Source organism: Mus musculus, chromosome 14, assembly GCF_000001635.26.
Source record: "Mus musculus strain C57BL/6J chromosome 14, GRCm38.p6 C57BL/6J".
Classification (NCBI taxonomy): Eukaryota; Metazoa; Chordata; class Mammalia; order Rodentia; family Muridae; genus Mus; species Mus musculus.
Genome location: NC_000080.6, coordinates 66,067,717 through 66,086,361, shown reverse-complemented (window position 1 = coordinate 66,086,361; position 18,645 = coordinate 66,067,717). Strand labels below are relative to the sequence as shown.

Below are 18,645 nucleotides of genomic sequence, written 5' to 3'. Positions count from 1 at the left end.
GCCAACAGTGGCCAAGTCCTGGGTTCTCACCTGTATTACTGTCTGGTCCTCTCCTCAGAGGTCCTCTGAACTGGTACCGGAACACAGAAAGAAACTGGAAGTGGAGCTGTAAAGGGTTGGGACGAAAGGTGAGAACTGTGACCACCTGCTACACACACACACACACACACACACACAAATCACACTCACACACACCTCATCACACAGACACCAGACACACCCACCCACCAGTCATACATACATACACACAAATACACACACACCAGTCATACATACAAACACACACAGACACACACACAGACACACACACCAGTCATACATACATACACACACACACACCTCATTACACAGATACTAGACACACACACACCAATCACATATACACACAAACAGGCACACACCTTGCACACGCATACACACATACAGTGCCCTCAGAGGCCAGAATAGGGCATCAGATTAACAGGAAATGGAGTTGCAGATGGTTGCCAGCTGCCATGTGTGTACTGAGAACCAAATCTGTGTCCTTGGAATAGAAGCCAGATCTTCCACAAGAACAGCAAATGCTCTTAACCACTAAGCGATTTCTCCAGCTCCTGACATATCGTTTTTAAATCAAAAGGAGTCTTGTCCTTCATCCAGGAATATCTGTCTTCCTTCCTGGTGCCATTGGATCAGTTTTATGAGTTAACTGAGATTCAGACAAGGTCAGCTCCTCCCACCCTTCTAACACACACACAGGCACACAGGCAGGCACACACACACACACACACACACACACACACACACACCACTGCATTGCTAGATCCAAATCCTGATGAACCATCTCTGAGGAGCTTGGTGGAGGCAGAGACAGGGCAAGGCAAATGTCTTCTCATGGGGTGGGGGTGAGGGCTGTTAGTGGTGGGTGCCCAAGACATCCTTCCCTGGGCATAGATGGCATTAGGGTAGCTGAGTGCCAGATTCCCTTACTACCTGTTTCCTCCAGATCTTGGTCCCAGCCCTGATGGTCACAGCTGAGAAGGACATTGTACTCCGTCCTGAAATGTCCAAGAACATGGAAAAGTGGGTAAGGGCCTGACCCTGCACAGTGGGTATCAGAAGAGAACAGATGCCCAGAGGAGGACATCCCCATGAGGCTGGGTGGGGGTCAGGTAAAGATCTGCCCTGACCCACCTTCCCTCCCTTTCCATACACTGCTAAGGTCTCCCTGTCATTTCTCATTCCTGTCCTGAGTAATAAAAGGGTCCTCCAAAAATGGACCATGGGAATCATACAGTCTCTCCCAGACGGTCTCTACTGTGCACTGCTCTGACCCCAAACATGCCCTATTAGCTTTCTGCTGCTGATCTTCCTGCGTGGGGTTTTCTTTCAGATCCCTTTCCTGAAAAGGGGACACATTGAAGACTGTGGTCACTGGACACAGATAGAGAAGTAAGGAGACTGGGGTCCCGATGAGGAGGGTATAATTCCCTGGTCACCTGACCTGTGAGCACTACAGGCTTACTTCTGCCCCGCTCAGGTCTGCCAGGACTTTTCGGTCATCCTGCCTTGGTGAGGACAGTGGGTCAGACAGTGTGACGAGCCCCTTCTTTTCCTTCCAGACCAACTGAGGTGAACCAGATTCTCATCAAGTGGCTGCAGACTGAAGTCCAGAACCCATCAGTGACCTCCAAGATTTAGCCACTGGGGACACATTTTAGTTTCTGGAACACAGCCTGATCTACAAGTACCAGCATCGTTCTTTTGCCAGCCAGTGATTTTCTTTTAAATGAAAATGATGGGATGAGATGTAATTTTAGATCGGGAAGAGAGTGTGTGTCTAATTCTTTTGAGTATGCCTGTGCCATCAGAGAAGAGATCCCACCCCAGTAGGAAGGTATGGGGCAGTCCAGTTTATAACTTTGCAACCAAACCCAAGCCTGCTCTTTTTGAAGCAGCTGATTGGAGAGTAAAGATTTTCATTCAATAAAGCTAAACCTCAGGGCTCCAGTTTCTTGTGTTCTTGAGAAGCCAGGCAACTGCTTGGAGAGGTCACTGCTTCCTGAAGGACAGAAGCCTCACATGGGCCTCCAGGGAACCTAGACCAGCTCTGCCCGGGAAGCCTTCCTGAAGGATGCTGTGGGTGGTCAGTCCATAATGTTTCTGATGCACTCAGCTACTGATGCAGACTCGACTTGACCTTGCTATGGAGTCAGAGGACGTGAATTTCATCTGTCACTCTACCAGTCTCAAGCTGATTTAGCTTTGTTCCTCCTCTATCCCCCTTTACACACACACCCTTTCCTTTGTCACATCTAGGGAGACCTCAGGTCTCATTGATCTTGTCTTCTACACTTGTCTGCCTTCTTTCCTGCTTTGGAAACCAGAATCTCATAGAAGCAGCCTCCTAACTGCCTACACCACCCGTTGGATCCTCAAAGACTCACACAGACTAAAACCATGCTCTGAGACCCACCCAGCCTGGCTCACCACCCTTTGACTCCTAATAATAGCTGCTCTCCAGTTTTTCTATCCTCAAATCTTGCACTCACACCAGATGGGCTCTCCTGACCCTCCACCCAAATTGTCTATGCTCTCTTACAGAGTCTCCCAGCAGCCACCTCAACCAAGCCCCAGTCTGAATGGTATGTCCTCTCTCCTTGCTGCCCAAGCTGGGTACATGCACATACATTCACGTGCATATATACCCTCATTTCAGATGGAGTTCCTCATTTTTATAACCTGTCCAAAGGAACTTGACCCAGCAGGGACCTCAGCCTTTGGTTCCAATGACTGAGCTCTTTGTATTGAGAATCTGCCTCCTAAACCTGGAGACCAGCCAGTGTCTGATGTGTTCCTTCCCTGCTATGAGTTCAGGAAGTGTCCTGTACCTAAGTTCCCACTGCTTTAAAGAGAACATAAATGATACCTAATAATACCTAATAGTCAGGTGGTGGTGGTGGTGATCAGTGTGTGGTATATATCTCTACATAGCTCTCTCTCTCTCTCTCTCTCTCTCTCTCTCTCTCTCTCTCTCTCTCTCTCTGTGTGTGTGTGTGTGTGTGTGTGTGTGGTATAGTGTTTAATGTATATGTATATGTATATGTATATGTATATATCTAGACTAGGAGATCCATGGAGGGACATCTATAGTCAGGTACCTGTGAGGACCCTTGTTTATACTAAGACAAGACCTTGGAGGGCTTTAGATTCAGTGACACCAGGATCACCTTCATCCTTCTGGACCATAAGATTGAAGGGCTTATTTGCCAGACAAACATGAGACCTGGCAGAATATGTATATGGACAGAAAACAGCATTTTCCTAGCTAGATCTATGCAAGCTCATCTGTAAGGAAAACTATGAGAAGGTTCCCCCAAACCAGCAGGGTGCCTCGGGTACGACAGAGCCCAGTGAGTCAGGCCCATAGCATTGCAAAAACAAAACAAACACACAAGCAGGCTTGCAAGGTTGAAGGTCATAAGTGATGTTGGATGGGCAAAGGTCATAAGTGATGTTGGATGGGCAAAGGTCATAAGTGATGTCGGATGGGCAAAGGACTCTAGGTTATGTAAGAAAATTTCATCTTGTCCAGATGATCAGCTCTGGGGAACATTGAGCTACTGATAAACTGCTGTGGCTTTGGCTTAACTGGGCAAAGAGCAGTTAAATATGGCTCAGGTGCAGTATTTAAGTAGATTTGCTTGGAATCTTTCCAAAGTTTTTTTTTAACTATAAAACAATAGTCTCTCTTTTTAGTCATAGAGGAAATAATTTTTTATTAAAATTTACTTTTATACAATATATTTATATTACAGTTTTCCTTCCCTCAACACCTCCCATCCTCCCCATTTCCCCACCCACCCAAATCCATACCAATTCATTCATTCTTACATTAGAATAAAAATGGTCATCTAAAATGAAGAGAAGAAAAAGAAATAAAAACAATAATCCTTTTTTTAAAAAAAAAAATGATTTATTTAGTTTATGTATGAGTGCTCTGTCTGCATGTACACCCGGACGCCAGAAGAGGGCATCCAATCCCATTATGGATGGTCCTGATCCACCATGTGGTTGTGCTGAGAATTGAACTCAGACCTTTGGAAGAGGTTAAGAGCCAGTGTTCTTCAACTGCTGAGCTGAGCCATCTCTCCAGCCCCTAAAGTGATAGTCTTATTTTGTTCCTACTGAGGGTGTAAATAGTCAGTTTAGTACCCTCCTCTTCTCTTGGAAGAGGCAAGGCAGCCCCATATCCGTACCTGGGGAAGGGAATGGTGCCACCTTTGTGAGCTGAGATGACTCATATCATTTTATTTCCAAGAGAAAGTACCCTCTTCAAGGCGGATCTATTAGACTGACAGAGAAAAAGCTATTGCTGTCTTTCTTAAAGCATGATGAACCCATGGTTTAAGGCCTTGAGAATTGATAAGCTAATTGGTATATTGCTCATACCAATATTATCAGCAGCATATTAATAAAAAAGAGAATACACACTGAAACCTATGTGTATGAAGACAGAGTTTCTAAGTGTCATAAGAACAGCTATATGTAGGGGTCTGTGGATGTAAGGTTATACTGGCCAAAGGTTATAATTACAACCAGATACGAGTTCCAGGACAGCCAGGGCTATACAGAGAAACCCTGTCTCGAAAAACCAAGAAGAAGAAGAAGAAGGAGGAGGAGAAGGAGGAGGAGGAGGAAGAGGAGGAGGAGGAGGAGGAGGAGGAGGAGGAGGAGGAGGAGGAGGAGGAGGAGGAGAAGGAGGAGGAGGAGGAAGAGGAGGAGGAGGAGGAGGAAGAGGAGGAAGAGGAGGAGGAAGAAGAAAGAAGAAGAAGAAGAAGAAGAAGAAGAAGAAGAAGAAGAAGAAGAAGAAGAAGAAGAAGAAGAAGAAGGAAGAAGAAGAAGAGGAGGAGGAGGAGGAGGAGGAAGAGGAGGAGGAAGAGGAAGAGGAAGAGGAAGAGGAAGAGGAAGAAGAAAGAAGAAGAAGAAGAAGAAGAAGAAGAAGAAGAAGAAGAAGAAGAAGAAGAAGAAGAAGAAGGAAGAAGAAGAAGAAGAAGAAGGAAGAAGAAGAAGAAGAAAGAAGAAGAAGAAGAAGAAGAAGAAGAAGAAGAAGAAGAAGAAGAAGAAGAAGAAGAAGAAGAAGAAGAAGAAGAAGAAGGTGGTTAAGACTTAAAAAACAAAAACAAAAACAAAACAACAACAACAATAAAAAAACCACATTCAATGGATCAATGACAAAAGACGTCTTTCGGAGAAACAAGATTGACAAGCTCTTAGTTGGAATAAGAGGTGGGTAAAACACTCAACCGACGACTCAGGGACCCAAAAGACGTTGAGTAACTGGTACTCCACAGAGATAAGAAAGCATGAGAGGCTGCAAGAACAATTATAGAACAATAAGCCAGAAGGGGGTGTGAATAAACTAGAGACAGCAGCAACCCAGAAAAAACCCTGAAGAAGCAGGAAACCTGAGGAGGCTAACAACAAGCAATGGTTTCAAATCAATAGTAAGAACCTGCCCAGTGAGAAAGGCCAGTACCAAGTAGCTTTGCTGCTGACACCTATCCTGACTTTTTTTGTTTGTTTGTTGTTGGGTTTTTGTTTGTTTGTTTGTTTTTGTTTTTTGAGACAGGGTTTCTCTGTGTAGCCCTGGCTGTACTGGTCACTCTGTAGACCAACCTGGCCTCAAACTCAGAAATCCACCTGCCTCTGCCTCCAAAGTACTAGGATTAAAGGCGTGCCACCACTGCCCAGCTCCAACTTTTAAAAATACTAGTATCAGCCATTAAACTATCAAACATAAGTGACATCGGGGAAGTCTCCAGACTCATCCAACGAGATCAGCATTAACTACCCTGATAACAGAAGCTAACAAAGACATAACAAAAACTAAAGACCGATAACCCTAATGAACACAGATATGAAAAAAAAAACCTCAATAAAATACTAGCAAAAAGTAACAAAACATCCACATTAAAAAGTTTATGCATCATGATCAAGTGTGTGCAGAGCCAAATACATGAGACAAAAGGGAAATCATGGCGAAAATTAGAAACTGTTAGGACCTAATATTAATGAAATAAAGCATTGCTAAATAAACTTTACAATGTGCAATATATACGACTAGCTAATGAAGCTAAATCCGGGGACACGTGGAAATTGCTACATTTAAATGAACAGGAGGAAAAGAAGGTTTTGAAACTATATAAACTTCCATTTTTAGGAACTATAAAAAGGACAAACCACATCCAATAAAAACAAGAATCAAGTCAACAAAATAGGGAAAATATTAACATATGAGAGTGAAATCTGGCTGGATCCTCTTTCATAATTTTTTAATTCAATAACAACTGACCATGAGTAAAGAGAAAAATCACGTTATCAAGACTATTTTGAGAAGATCATCTATGTGGAAGGCCTTTAAAAGGTTGACATGGGAGAGGGGGATGCTAATATTTTTTACAAATAGACTTCAAAACTCAAGGGAAAATGGATAAAACCTTTCAGAAATAAACTGGCTCACACTAGCGTAACTGGAAAGAGACTAGCTGGGTATTTTTTTTTTTTAAAGAAATTAGATCGACAATAAAACCAATCCTCTGTCAAGGAAATCCCAGCTCCTGACCCTTCTGTTCACAAATGCTGGGGAGCAGGGGACCCCACAGTATTGCACAATGAGACTGCTGCTCCGGACCCTCGGCGGGGCAAGCACGCATCTGATACAAAATCCTGGTGAGTTTAGTGCAGCAAAAGAAAGCTACAAGGATCTCACTGAATTTGGAGACAACGATTCTAACAGGAATGTGGTCAAATCAATCCGGGAAAATGTAAAAGTGACAAAATCTAACGGGGACACAAGTTTGCTTCAATAGTTTAGCTCACAGCATGGACTGAAAAGGAAGAACGTCCTGTGGCCAGCTTATTTACGCAGAAAAGGGATTTCTGTACATTGAAAATCCATGATAAAAATCCATAGGAAACTCCCATCAGGCTGAAAGGAAAGAAGACTTCTGATTATGACAAATGGTATCAACAGAAAACTACAGAACGCAAAGAGGAAACACAGGCTTTCACAGCCATTGCTGACAACAAAGGGATTCTATCGCCAATGTGTTTCCAGCTTCCATGTATAGTGAGAGAGAAGCGAAGCAGCCCATTTAGAGAAGGGGCCAGCATCTCAAGGAGGCAACTGCCAAAGAGGTAACTGCCCATGAGGCTATTTTTATGTCTGTCTGTCTGTCTGTATGTATGTATGTATGCATGCATATATATATATATATATATATATATTATATACATATATGTGTATGTATACATGTATGTGTATGTATACATGTACACATATATTTGCCCATAAACACAGAAAAGTATTACCCACCAGGAATAAACAAATTCAAAACAAACAAAATAGGGAAAGTAAGGATAGACATTGTTCTAGTTACATTCTGTCACAGTAACACACACCATGGCCAAAAGGAACTTAGGGGAGGAGGGGATTTATTTGGTGCACACTTTCAGGTCACAGTCTCTTGGGGGAAGTCAGGGCAGGAGCTCAATTAGGCACTTAAAGCAGAAACCATAGAGAAAGGCTGCCTACTGGCTCACTCCCAAGCCCGTGTCTAGTCAACTTTCCTATACAACTCAGGACCAGCAGCCTAGGGAATGGTGCCACCTACAGTGGGCTGCACCCTTCTACATCAATGACCAGTCAAGACCACCACCCCACCCCACCCCCAGAAAGATACACCACAGCCAATCTTATCTCAGCAATCCCTCAGATTAGACTCCCTTCTGAGGTGACTCTAGGCTATGTCAAGTTAACCGAGCTAACTAGAGCAGTGCTGACAGAGAACCTAGAATCTTCATTCACTTCTGGTGGGATGTAAATTAGGAGCACAATCTTGAAGGATTCGGAACTATTTACAAGACATACTCTTCCATCTGGTAACTTCCCCCTGGGAATAAATTCAGTATTGAACCAAAATCATACACACGGATGTTCATAGACAATACCAAACACATGGTGATGTATTCAATGTGCCGTATGCACCAACGGGAATCTGCTGTCGAGAATGGAACCCACCCAGGGATCTAGATGTGAAGGAATACAGTGTTTCAGCCTCTCTGGGAAAAGCTCAAGGCAGACAAAACTAGTCTGTGATCGTGAGAATTGCCAGGGAATCAAGCAGGAGGTTTGATGGTCCGGTGACTGATCTGGGTTGTAGTTACACTGGTTTGTCTCCTTAAATGTTAGTCAGACACCTATGATTGACACTATCCAAATATATGCAAAGTACTGTTTGATACTAAAACGTTTTTGTTATTAAGAGAGTCAAAAACAAAACAAAACAAACAAAAAAGAATTAAAAGTTTATGTACGTGTATGTGAACCTTTCTGCTACTCGGCTTTTTCATGAATTCTGATTCTCCGGAGTGAGTTTTGCTTCCTCAACTGCCTGTCCTCCCTTTTCCCTTCTTTGGTCTCAGATTTCAAACCCCAGCAAGTCCTTCAAACCTTTCACAGTTTCAAAGCTTTCACCGAGCAGCACAAACGCTTCCCGGCACACAGCTGCGCTGCCCACAGCCCCCACCTCGCGCCCCCAACTGCCCTGTAGAGGGCCAACTGCCATTCCCCGGGGCGGGGTCCAGGAGGCCAGGCCATGTGGCTCATCTTGCTTCTACTGAGTGGGCTGAGTGAACTTGGCGGCCTTAGCCAGTCCCAAACAGAAGGCAGTGAGTAACCACCCGTCTTGGGGCCTTTGGGATTCAGTCCGCACCCCCCCCCCCCCCTTCCCTCCATGTTGGCTTGGGCATCCCAGAATCTCACTTGAACATCCCAGGATCGCCCCTGCATAAGCTCAAGCCACCAACTCACCACAGCTGAAATGCAAAACGAATGCATGGGGCTTTCCCACAGGCCCCAGAACCCTAAGGAAGGAGATATTGGGGGGATGGGGTGATCCCAGGCTTGGCTCCTCCAACTCTCCAAAAGTTTTAGATCCTGTTTCGGGTTGATGATGCTTCATGGGATAAGGATGAAGGTTCCTCAGGGCGTGGGGGGTGTGGCTCTGAGAAATGCCTTTTGCACCTTGCAGCTCGTGAGAAATTACACGTGCAAGTCACAGTGCCAGAGAAAATCCGGTCCGTCACAAGCAATGGCTACGAAACACAGGTAATTAACTGCCAATTTGCTTACGAATTAGAAGTCACACAAGTATTTTTCTTGTCGAGAGGTTGCCTTGGTATTTCTCATCCATGCTCGCTCAATAGATTTTATACGTGCGCCCTGTTTTTGCCAACATTAACAAGGTTTAGAAAAATCACTGCTGATAATGCGGGATTTCTCAGCCCCACGTCCTTTGGTGCTTCTGAACACTCACAAGTTGACCGGATCCACCAAAGGATCTCTTCCCAACCACCTAGCCATGTGTGTTTGGAGGAGAGGTGATTGGTTGCCATTTAATAGAACTATGTTTTCCACTTTGTAATATGTTCCTCATTAAGATTATTCTTTTCAAACCATCTTTGCTTCTCTTTAAGATTATTTTCCTTAGCGTTTTGTTTGTTTGCTTGCTTGCTTGCTTTTGTTTTGTTGCGGTGTTTGTTTGCTTGTTTGTTTTGTTTTGTTTTGTTTTTTTGTTTCATGTAAGCGCTAGAATCCTTTGTGTTTCTTGAAGTAGCAAATCTTTGTGGCTGGGTCACAAATAGTCCGGTCATTGATTGCTCTTGCGTCATGAGCATTTCTTCTTCTGTAGCTCTGAAGGATGCAGCTTGTACATTTTTATAAATCTTTTTGAAAAGAAATGTCTGTGTGTGTTTATGAAACTTGAATCATTTAGTTAAAGGGGCCATTTTAAAAGTGATTGTTTTGAGCTGGGCGTGGTGGTGCGTACCTTTAATCCCAGCACTCAGGAGGCAGAGGCAGGTGGATTTCTGAGTTTGAGGCCAGCCTGGTCTACAAAGTGAGTTCCAGAACAGCCAGGGCTACACAGAGAAAACCAAAAAAAAAAAAAAAAAAAAAAAAGTGGTTGTTTTCTTTTTAATTGGAAAACAAAGATTCTACTTGCAAGGACTCACCAGTATATGCAGAGTACAAAATAAAAAAAAAAGCAACTGTCTCAACTGTAAAATTCAGGACTCAAATTGTCTCTCTGGTTAATGGCTGCAAGTCTATTACCCTGTAAGGAACCTGCTGGCTCCCTTAAAACAAAGAGTTTGTTGTACTGGCTCAGGGACAGAAGGTACATTTATATTACTAAACACAGTAAGGAAGGTCACTGTAAGAGTGAAGCCAGCCTGGCCTACGTTAGTAAGTACCAGGCCAGCAAGGACTATAGCCTGAGAACTTTTCTAAATAAATAAACAAGCAAACAAAGAAATAAATAAATAAATAACAAGAAAACCCAAGTTGATAGTGGAGACATTATGAAAATAAGGTGCTCCAGGTGCTGAAGAGAATGCTGTGTTTAAGAGCCTGTGCTGGGCTGGTGAGATGGCTCAGTGGGTAAGAGCACCCAACTGCTCCTCCTAAGGTCCGAAGTTCAAATCCCAGCAACCACATGGTGGCTCACAACCACCGGTAATGAGATCTGATGCCCTCTTCTGGTGCGCCTGAAGACAGCTACAGTGTACTTATATGTAATTTAAAAAAAAAAAAAAAAAGAACCTGTGCTGCTCTGGAGTTTGGTGGCTAGCAACTCCCGTTAGGGAATTCCACCATCCCCAAGTCTAGCTCCAGAGAGCCTGGTGCTCATTTCTGGCCTCCCATGGAATTGCATACATATGTATGCAGATATACAGAATTTTTTTTAATTTTTAAAATTTTTTTTAATATTTGTTTTTATTTTTGTTTTATTTCAATTATCTTATGCATGGGTTTTGTTCTGCTACATGTACACCTACATGCCAGAAGAGGACATCAGATCCCTTTATAGATCCTAGCACTTGGGAGGCAGAGGCAGGTGGATTTCTGAGTTCGAGGCCAGCCTGGTCTACAGAGTGAGTTCCAGGACAGCCAGGGCTATACAGAGAAACCCTGTCTCGAAAAAACAAAAATAAATAAATAAATAAATAAATAAATAAATATTCATAACCAGTGTGACTATGGATGGTATTCATGAGGTTTAGCATCCTGGCCAGCTGGGCGATCAGAGGGCTATGCCCTACTGAGGGGGTATGACGCCATCTTCAAATACTACCAGTGTTTGTGTTTTGAGTTGATGGCATGGCATTTTACGGATTTTTAAATCTAGTATGGCTAAAGTTCATGACAATTAAAAACTATTACCAAAGCGGCTTACAGAGAAGTCAAACTGCCCTTTACAAATAGCATAAAGCTGAACTGTTGGGAAGTATCCCACAGGGAATCTAGAATGAAGTCAAGCTGTCCACTGTCCTTTTCTATTGACCATTGTCCTGAAAGTACTTACCAAGCCACGCAAGAAGGAAAGAAAACAAGGGAAAAGGTGAATAGGCGTAAGAATTGGGGAGGAAGTGAGGGAAAAACATTATTTACAGATGAGACAAACATCTATAATACATCAGATCAAAAACCCAGCAGTAAAACTTGTATAAGCATGAACAATTTTAGAAAAAAAAATGCACTGTGTTTTTAGTTTGACAAAGGGAAATGTTTAAAGCAGACTTTCCACAAAAAGGGGGGGGCTTTAACTTATATGAATAATAAACGATCTAATTGTGAGTAAATCTCACGAATGTGTAATCTTTTAACTGATGACAAGGAAGTGGAATATACCAAGCTCTGCTATCAATTACCCACTGGTGGGTTAAATGGCACCCAGTCTCTGCTGAACGGTAACTCCAGGGAGTGTCTCTAAATCATCACACTGGTATAGTAGTTGGTGAGCTCCTGATGAATCCACACCACGAGCAAACTTCATAGAACCCACAAACACCGCACAGCTCTCAGGAGCAGCTCCCGGCCTCCTGCTCTCAGGTATGCGGAGTTTCTATGAAGCATGAGTTTTATACTGACCTCAGTCTTTAGCAAGCTAACACAGTTACCCGATTAAAATATAACCCATTCTTTAGACGGTCTATCTGCTTGGGTGAATTAACAGATAATAAGTTACACCACATTTCATTAAAACAAGTGAACATCAAACTATGTATTTTCTCTTTTCTTTTCTTTTTTTTTTTTTGTATTATGATTTGGGAGATGTGGCATTCATATTTAAAAAAAAGTTGTCCTTTATGACTCCCTCATCCCATTTTCCTTTTTTTAAAAAAATAAAATATGCATATATTCTGCTTCCAGGTGACCTACAATCTCAAAATCGAAGGGAAAACATACACCTTGGACCTAATGCAAAAGTAGGTGACTGTCGCATCTTGAACCACCTTGCTCTCACCTGTCACTAGTGCCAGTAATTACCTGCAACACAATGATTTTCTGTCCAGGAGTTTTCCAGTTATGGGCTGGCTGCTCATCTTGTCCCCTTGTTTTCTTCTCAGAGACAATCTTTCTGTGTAGCCAAGGCTGGCCTAGTACTCATTAACTTCTCCCCCCACCCCGGCCTCCGTCTCCCCAGTCGTGGAGTCTCAGACCCATGCCACCTCTCCCTGACTTGTGCTTCACCCTTCTCCACCTCTGTGTTTAAAAGACTATGAAGTCTCTGAAACAAATCCTTTTTTCCCCAACATGAGAAATTTCCCCTGATGCTACATTTTTATTTAACCGTTGTTGCTCCTCCTCATAAGATGCCGGCTTTGGCTCTACCTTCCCATGTGTGTGCCCACTGTTCTGAACTCTGCTCTGTGAGTGTTACCTCCTGTGGCCCTTTCCTACCGCTCTCTGGGACACGGAGGCCTCTCGTTGGAAATGGTTTGTTTCCCACGATCCTCTCCCGCATGTCTGTGAGACATAGAGGCTTTGGGAATGACTTGGTGACTGCTTCTGCCTGGTCCTTCTGCTCCTTCCCACGGGGCCCAGCATTCATACTCATCCTTCGTTCCAGTGTCTTAGCGATACAGGGGCTGCTGGGGATTCAGTTCTCAACTGCCTGTAGGATAGTTTAGGTTGTTATGGATTTGTGTCAAACATGGCCTGGAAGGGGAAGCTTCCTTCTGTCCAGAGTCTGTGCGTAGCGGGCATCTTCATCTATTTGGTTGCCAGTAGGAAGACGCCATCGTTTGAGTGGCTTGCAAACAATAGCTTTGACCATTTGTGGGAAACTTAACAGAGGTAAAAGATCCAGACACTGAAAAATCTTTTTCTGCAAACTTACCTAGAGATAATAATGTCTGATAATAAATTTTTACAAGTTAAACCTGTGGGAAGCAATTTTCTTTGAAGTGCATTTTCTTTTGGCTTTTGCAGACCGTTCTTGCCTCCCAACTTTAGAGTATACAGTTATGACAACGCAGGAATCATGAGGTCTCTTGAGCAGAAGTTTCAGGTATGCGTTCCATCTCTCTCTGCCTGGGTGGTATGGTCCTAGGGTGCAAAGATGTCCTCCTTGGTTCTGACATGAACTTAATCATTTCCTTTTGATGATACGTGCTTAGCCCGTTAAGCAGGTGATTAAACCAAACCAGACTACAGTGTTTCCAAGCTATTGGTTCCCCAATGGTGCGCATGCGTGAGTGTGTAAAAGGCCCGGATTTGCATCTGGGAAGACAAGGGAACCCTGAGCTGTTTTCTGAAGTTCACTCAAGGACCAAATGAGAACACACGAACTTTCACGGACATCTAGAAAACTATTACATGTTTTGCACATTTGAAACACTTGGAGCTTTGCTTAACGATACATACATTGGGAGTGGGGGTGGGGAGTAACTGAAACGTAGGTGGAAGTGCAGAACTACCCCACGTCTGAAGGGCACTTTACTATTGTCATTGCCCTGACCTTAGATTGCTGCCTCCTCTCCCTCCTCCTCTTCCTTTCTTCTCCTTTGCATTTTCAATTGCTAGATAGTGATGTCATCACTTCTAGAGGCTAAGATTTTAACAAAACAAATAATAGACATGGTCCTTGTGCCTTGATTTCTTTTACTGCTTCTGTGATAAGAGTACTCTGGAAAAGGCCACTTAAGGGAGAAAAGGTGTGTTCTGCCTCGTAGCTGTCGAGCCAGAACACACCTTTTCTTCATGGCGATGAAGCTGGAGCTTGAAGCAGCTGTTCACATTATACCCATGATTAGAAACAGAGAATGTTGGGTCTATTTCTTCTTATAAAGCCCTGAATCCCAGGCAGGGAGTATCACTAACCCACAGTGGATAGGTTTTCCCAATTCAATTAACAAAATCATGATAATTCCCCAACAGGCATTCCCAGAGACCCACCTCCTGGGTTCTGTCAATTATCCCAGGTGACTGTAGATTCTGTTAAATTGACCATTAACACTATCACACCTTATCGTAACTGTTGTTCAACAACAACAAAAAATAGACACATGAGTTGATATTGATATATAAAAAATGCATATTGTCCAATGGTGCTGTAGTGTTAAAAAGAAATATTTACATGTGTGTTTATGTATGTATGACAGACAAAACAGTAAAAGGTGAAAGATTTATATGATATGAAGCCCCTTGGTCCCTCTGGCCACACCAGGGCAGATTCTGTCCTTGCTGGTCGCTGCCTTGTCTTAACAGTGTTCAAGGGCACATACCATTCTATAGCTTCCTCCAATCCAGTGTGTCTGTCTTGGAAGGACAGCTGCACACGTCAAGGTTCCATGTCTGTTGTGACCCAGAACACCCCTCCTACCCATCTGCGTCCCACCTGTCCTTCCCAGGCTAGTCAGCTACTTGGAGGTTGAACATTGAGAAAATTCACGAATCTAGCATAGCCCTCTCCCTACAACCTGAACCTTTCTGCCTGTTTTGAATGTGCCTACAAGCACAAGCTTCTCCTTGAACTCTTGCACGTAAGGTCTCAGAAAAGACTGGCTATCCTCTGCCTGGCAGCCTACTTCTCTCCAGCCATCTCCAGACATCTGAGTCAGCCCTGGCAATCAGGAAGCACACCCTGCCAGCATCGATGTTCACACTGAGGGAGATCCACCATCCTCATCTTTGCTCTTGGGGTTCATCTTTAGGGCTCACTCTTGGTCTTTACTAAAAGCTGGCGCCAATGAAAGGGTTTTCTGAAGCAGGCGCTGAACCAGTTTCTTTGCACTTTTTTCAGTGAGAGTTGGACAGATACACATGCCAGTGCTGACCTTGACTTCTGATTACAGGAGACAAGCCCAAATGTGGATGCTTCAGATGATGCAGGGGGGAGAGGGAGAGGGGAATGACATCTCAATATCTGCTGTCACTGGTCACTGAGTTAGACAGTCTCCAGTTTCCCAGCATCCCTTGCTTCTCCCCACAGGTTTTCCTGTGACCCCACCTTCCTATGCTCTTCTCGAGTCTCCTTCTACTTTGTTTCCTCCCCTGCAGAGCAAGGCCTGGTTGGCAATTCTCACTGGGCTGATTTGGAAGGGTTTCTTCAGTGAATCCTACCTGGTGTATTCCTCTAAAGTAGTCTATTCTTCCTTAATTATCTTTTTATGCTCAGCAGTCCTACTCGTGCATGTGTGTGCACGCGCGCACACACACACACACACACACACACACACACACACGTGTGATGTGTACATTTTTTGGAGACAGGATCTTACTACATAGCCTTGGCTAGCCTAGAACTTTCTATGTAGACTGGGTTATCCTGAAACTCACAGAAATCTACCTGCTTCTGTCTCCTGATGGCTGGGATTAAAGGTATGCACCATCACACCTGCTAATATTTTTAATCAAATATTGGCCATGTTTAATGATGTAATCAAAACACTTGAGAATCTTTGAAGAGTTTTCAGTCTTGAGCTTGGAACCATAGCTCAGTGGTAGAGTTCTTGCTTAGCACACATGAGGTCTCAGGTTCAAATCCCAGCACTGTAAGAAATCAACTTCAAGCATTCTCCAGTCTTGTTCTAGTTACTGGTCTGGAGCCAGCATCTAGCTTGCCAGCTGTACAGATCTTAGCTTCTGCCAGATCCTCTTGTTACCCACAGATGATTGTCACTACCCTGGAGAGATCACTGTTTAGTGCCACAAAGCCAAAGACAGACCCTAGGCTGAGTTTCACCTGCACAGTTTATCCAACAGCCAGAGGAGACCACTGGGAACCTCACAAATATTCAGCTCATCTCCTTGGGGAAAGTCACACAGTATTTACACAGCCTGGGACCCGGGCACCGCCTCTCTGCCTCTTTTATGGTCAGTGCTTTCTGTTAGGGCTGGTGCTGGTGGCTGAGTCACTTAGTATGGAAACTCCACAAAGACTAAATATTGTCATGTGATCAGGCTGGCAGCCATCTTGGATCCAGGTGGATTCTGCCCACCCTCCCCTGAAGAAGAATTTCCATTCTATAAGCATCCTATCCTCAAAGAGAGACAAGATGAGAGTAATGTTAATACTCCCCCCTCCCCGGGGGTTGGGGTGGGTGGGTGGAGGCAGCCACTGAAAAACACTTGGCTCTCTCTGCCATGCCACATCCTCGGCTCAAGGGCAGATACAGGAATCCCACCTGAGCATGTGTCTTGGGACCTCCTTCTGTGTCTCCATCTCTTCCAAGGCTAGCATCTCATTTCCAAAACCTCGGAAACCCTGGCCATCTCCCGAAACCCGAAAGCTCCCTTGCCTGGGAGATAGGGTGGGGGAGCCCTTGCAGCAGAGTCTTGAAAAGCCACATAATGGAGATGCTCAGAGAATGTAATGGCCCTGTTTCTAGGGTTATTGTTGCTTCATGAGAGGGCTCCATGCAAGCCAATCCAGCAACATACTCAAAATACTCTTGAAAAATAATTTCTCATTTTGATTCATTTTACTTTTCTAACATGCATAGTGAAACCCTTTCTCAGAGAGAGAGAGAAAGAGACAGAGAGACAGAGAAACGGAGAGATAGAAACAGACAGACAGAGATAGGAAGACCATATGAAAATATGACCATAAGAACACTTTTGAAAATTGTATGCCACTCTACTCACTGATTTACTTATGGATTTACGTAGAAAACAACTGGTATTTGATACATACACAGCATAGTTGACAATTTTAAGTATTTGATAACATTATCTTTACCCCAAGAGATATATTGTGCATTTTATTTTTGTGTTTCAGAATATCTGCTACTTCCAAGGATACATTGAAGGTTATCCAAATTCTATGGTGATTGTTAGCACATGTACTGGACTCAGGTTGTAATACATAATTGTATATAAAATGGTGTTTTTTAAAAAAATTAGTGTGTGTATGTGTGCAAGTGTGTAGAATGCAAAATAGATTATAAACAGAAATTATTTTAAATGATAGATTCTGTCCTCATAATGAATTTAAGTTATTCTTAAATTTGGAGTTGGTAAAAGATTCTTAGCATTTGTTTGTTGTTTCTATGTGTGCATGGGTGTGGCTGCGTGGGTGCTGGATTAGTACAGTGCAGAAAGGGTGGCTTCTGCAGTTGCTGTGGAGCTGGGAACCAAATCCTGGTCTCCTGCATGAGCAGGGAGTGGTCTTATCCATTCAGCCATTTCTCTAGCCCCACAAAAGTCATTGATAAATTGTGTGGCTCTCCAGTAGCTCAGTAGGAGTTAATGACCTTACAAAAAATGCCTTCATTACCTGACAATTAACTGACACTTTCACATGAGTTCTCTCAATTATAACTAGTATTTTCTTGTCGTTATTGTTCTGGTTTGACTTTGTCAGGGGTTTTCTCCAATTTGGAAACGTTAGCTATGGAATTGAACCTCTGGAATCTTCCAGTGGTTTTGAACACGTGATCTACCAAGTGGAACCTGAGAAAGGAGGTGCATTACTCTACGCCGAGAAGGATATCGATTTAAGAGACTCGCAGTATAAGATACGAAGTATCAAGGTAGGGGATTAATTAGATGGTACCAAGTAACTTTCTGATAAAGTATTTATTTACATAACACCCCCACACACACACACACACACAGAGACCACGGGGATGTGTCCATCAGAAAGCTCCTTGGGCACTATCTTTGAAACTTGTTGTGGAAGTTTTCCTACTATATAATCTCTTCCTTAAAATGTGGTGCCCTCTTCTTGTTTCTGAAGTTATTAATTTATGAAACATTCACGTTTAAGTAATTATGCTTACTCTTTGCCAATTCCATATACGTATATGATAGATGTTGATCATGTCCACCCATCCCCCTGCCTCATCCCACTCCCGCTTCATCTGCAGCCCCTCCTTCTCCCGTTCTGTTCCTGCTTTCATGGCTTGTCTTTTTCTGTTTTGTTTTATTGTTTTTGATTTTCTTTTTTTGTTATTCACCGAATTATATTAGATTGGCCTGCGTGTGTACAGGCTTATTTTAAAGCTGCAGATGTCACAATGAAACTGTTTTGGTTTCTTTTTTTTTTTTTCAAACTGTGTTGTTCCTTTTTTAAAAAAAATAGATATTTTCTTTATTTACATTTCAAATGTTATCCCCTTTTCCAGTTTCTCCCCGCTTCCTGGAAACCCCCTAGCCCATCCTCCCTCCCCTTGCTTCTATGAAGGTGTTCCTCTACCCACCCACTCACTCCCACCACCCTGCCCTCGATTCCCCTACACTGGGGCTTTATCCAGCCTTCATAGGACCAAGGACCTCTCCTCCCATTGATACCTGACAAGGTCATCCTCTGCTAC

General features: G+C 43.4%; 2 protein-coding genes across 6 annotated transcripts in view; both read left to right on the top strand.

Moving 5' to 3' along the window:
- The window catches only part of Ephx2 (epoxide hydrolase 2, cytoplasmic), a 40,151-nt gene extending 38,161 nt beyond the window's left edge, over positions 1-1,990 (top strand). For all 4 annotated transcript variants that reach the window (NM_007940.4, NM_001271402.1, NM_001271403.1 and 1 more), the window contains 4 exons: positions 59-128; positions 986-1,066; positions 1,373-1,431; positions 1,602-1,990. In NM_007940.4, coding sequence (NP_031966.2) covers positions 59-128; positions 986-1,066; positions 1,373-1,431; positions 1,602-1,680 — 289 coding nt within the window. In that variant the 3' untranslated portion in view covers positions 1,681-1,990. The remainder of the gene's footprint in view (positions 1-58; positions 129-985; positions 1,067-1,372; positions 1,432-1,601) is intronic.
- A 6,520-nt stretch (positions 1,991-8,510) lies between these two features.
- Adam2 (a disintegrin and metallopeptidase domain 2) overlaps positions 8,511-18,645 on the top strand; it is a 50,530-nt gene continuing 40,395 nt past the window's right edge. The window contains exons 1-6 of one of the 2 annotated variants that reach the window (XM_006518439.4): positions 8,511-8,712; positions 9,075-9,151; positions 12,257-12,312; positions 13,319-13,397; positions 17,109-17,185; positions 17,694-17,862. In XM_006518439.4, coding sequence (XP_006518502.1) covers positions 8,640-8,712; positions 9,075-9,151; positions 12,257-12,312; positions 13,319-13,397; positions 17,109-17,185; positions 17,694-17,862 — 531 coding nt within the window. In that variant the 5' untranslated portion in view covers positions 8,511-8,639. The remainder of the gene's footprint in view (positions 8,713-9,074; positions 9,152-12,256; positions 12,313-13,318; positions 13,398-17,108; positions 17,186-17,693; positions 17,863-18,645) is intronic. The other variant, NM_009618.3, reaches the window with a different exon arrangement.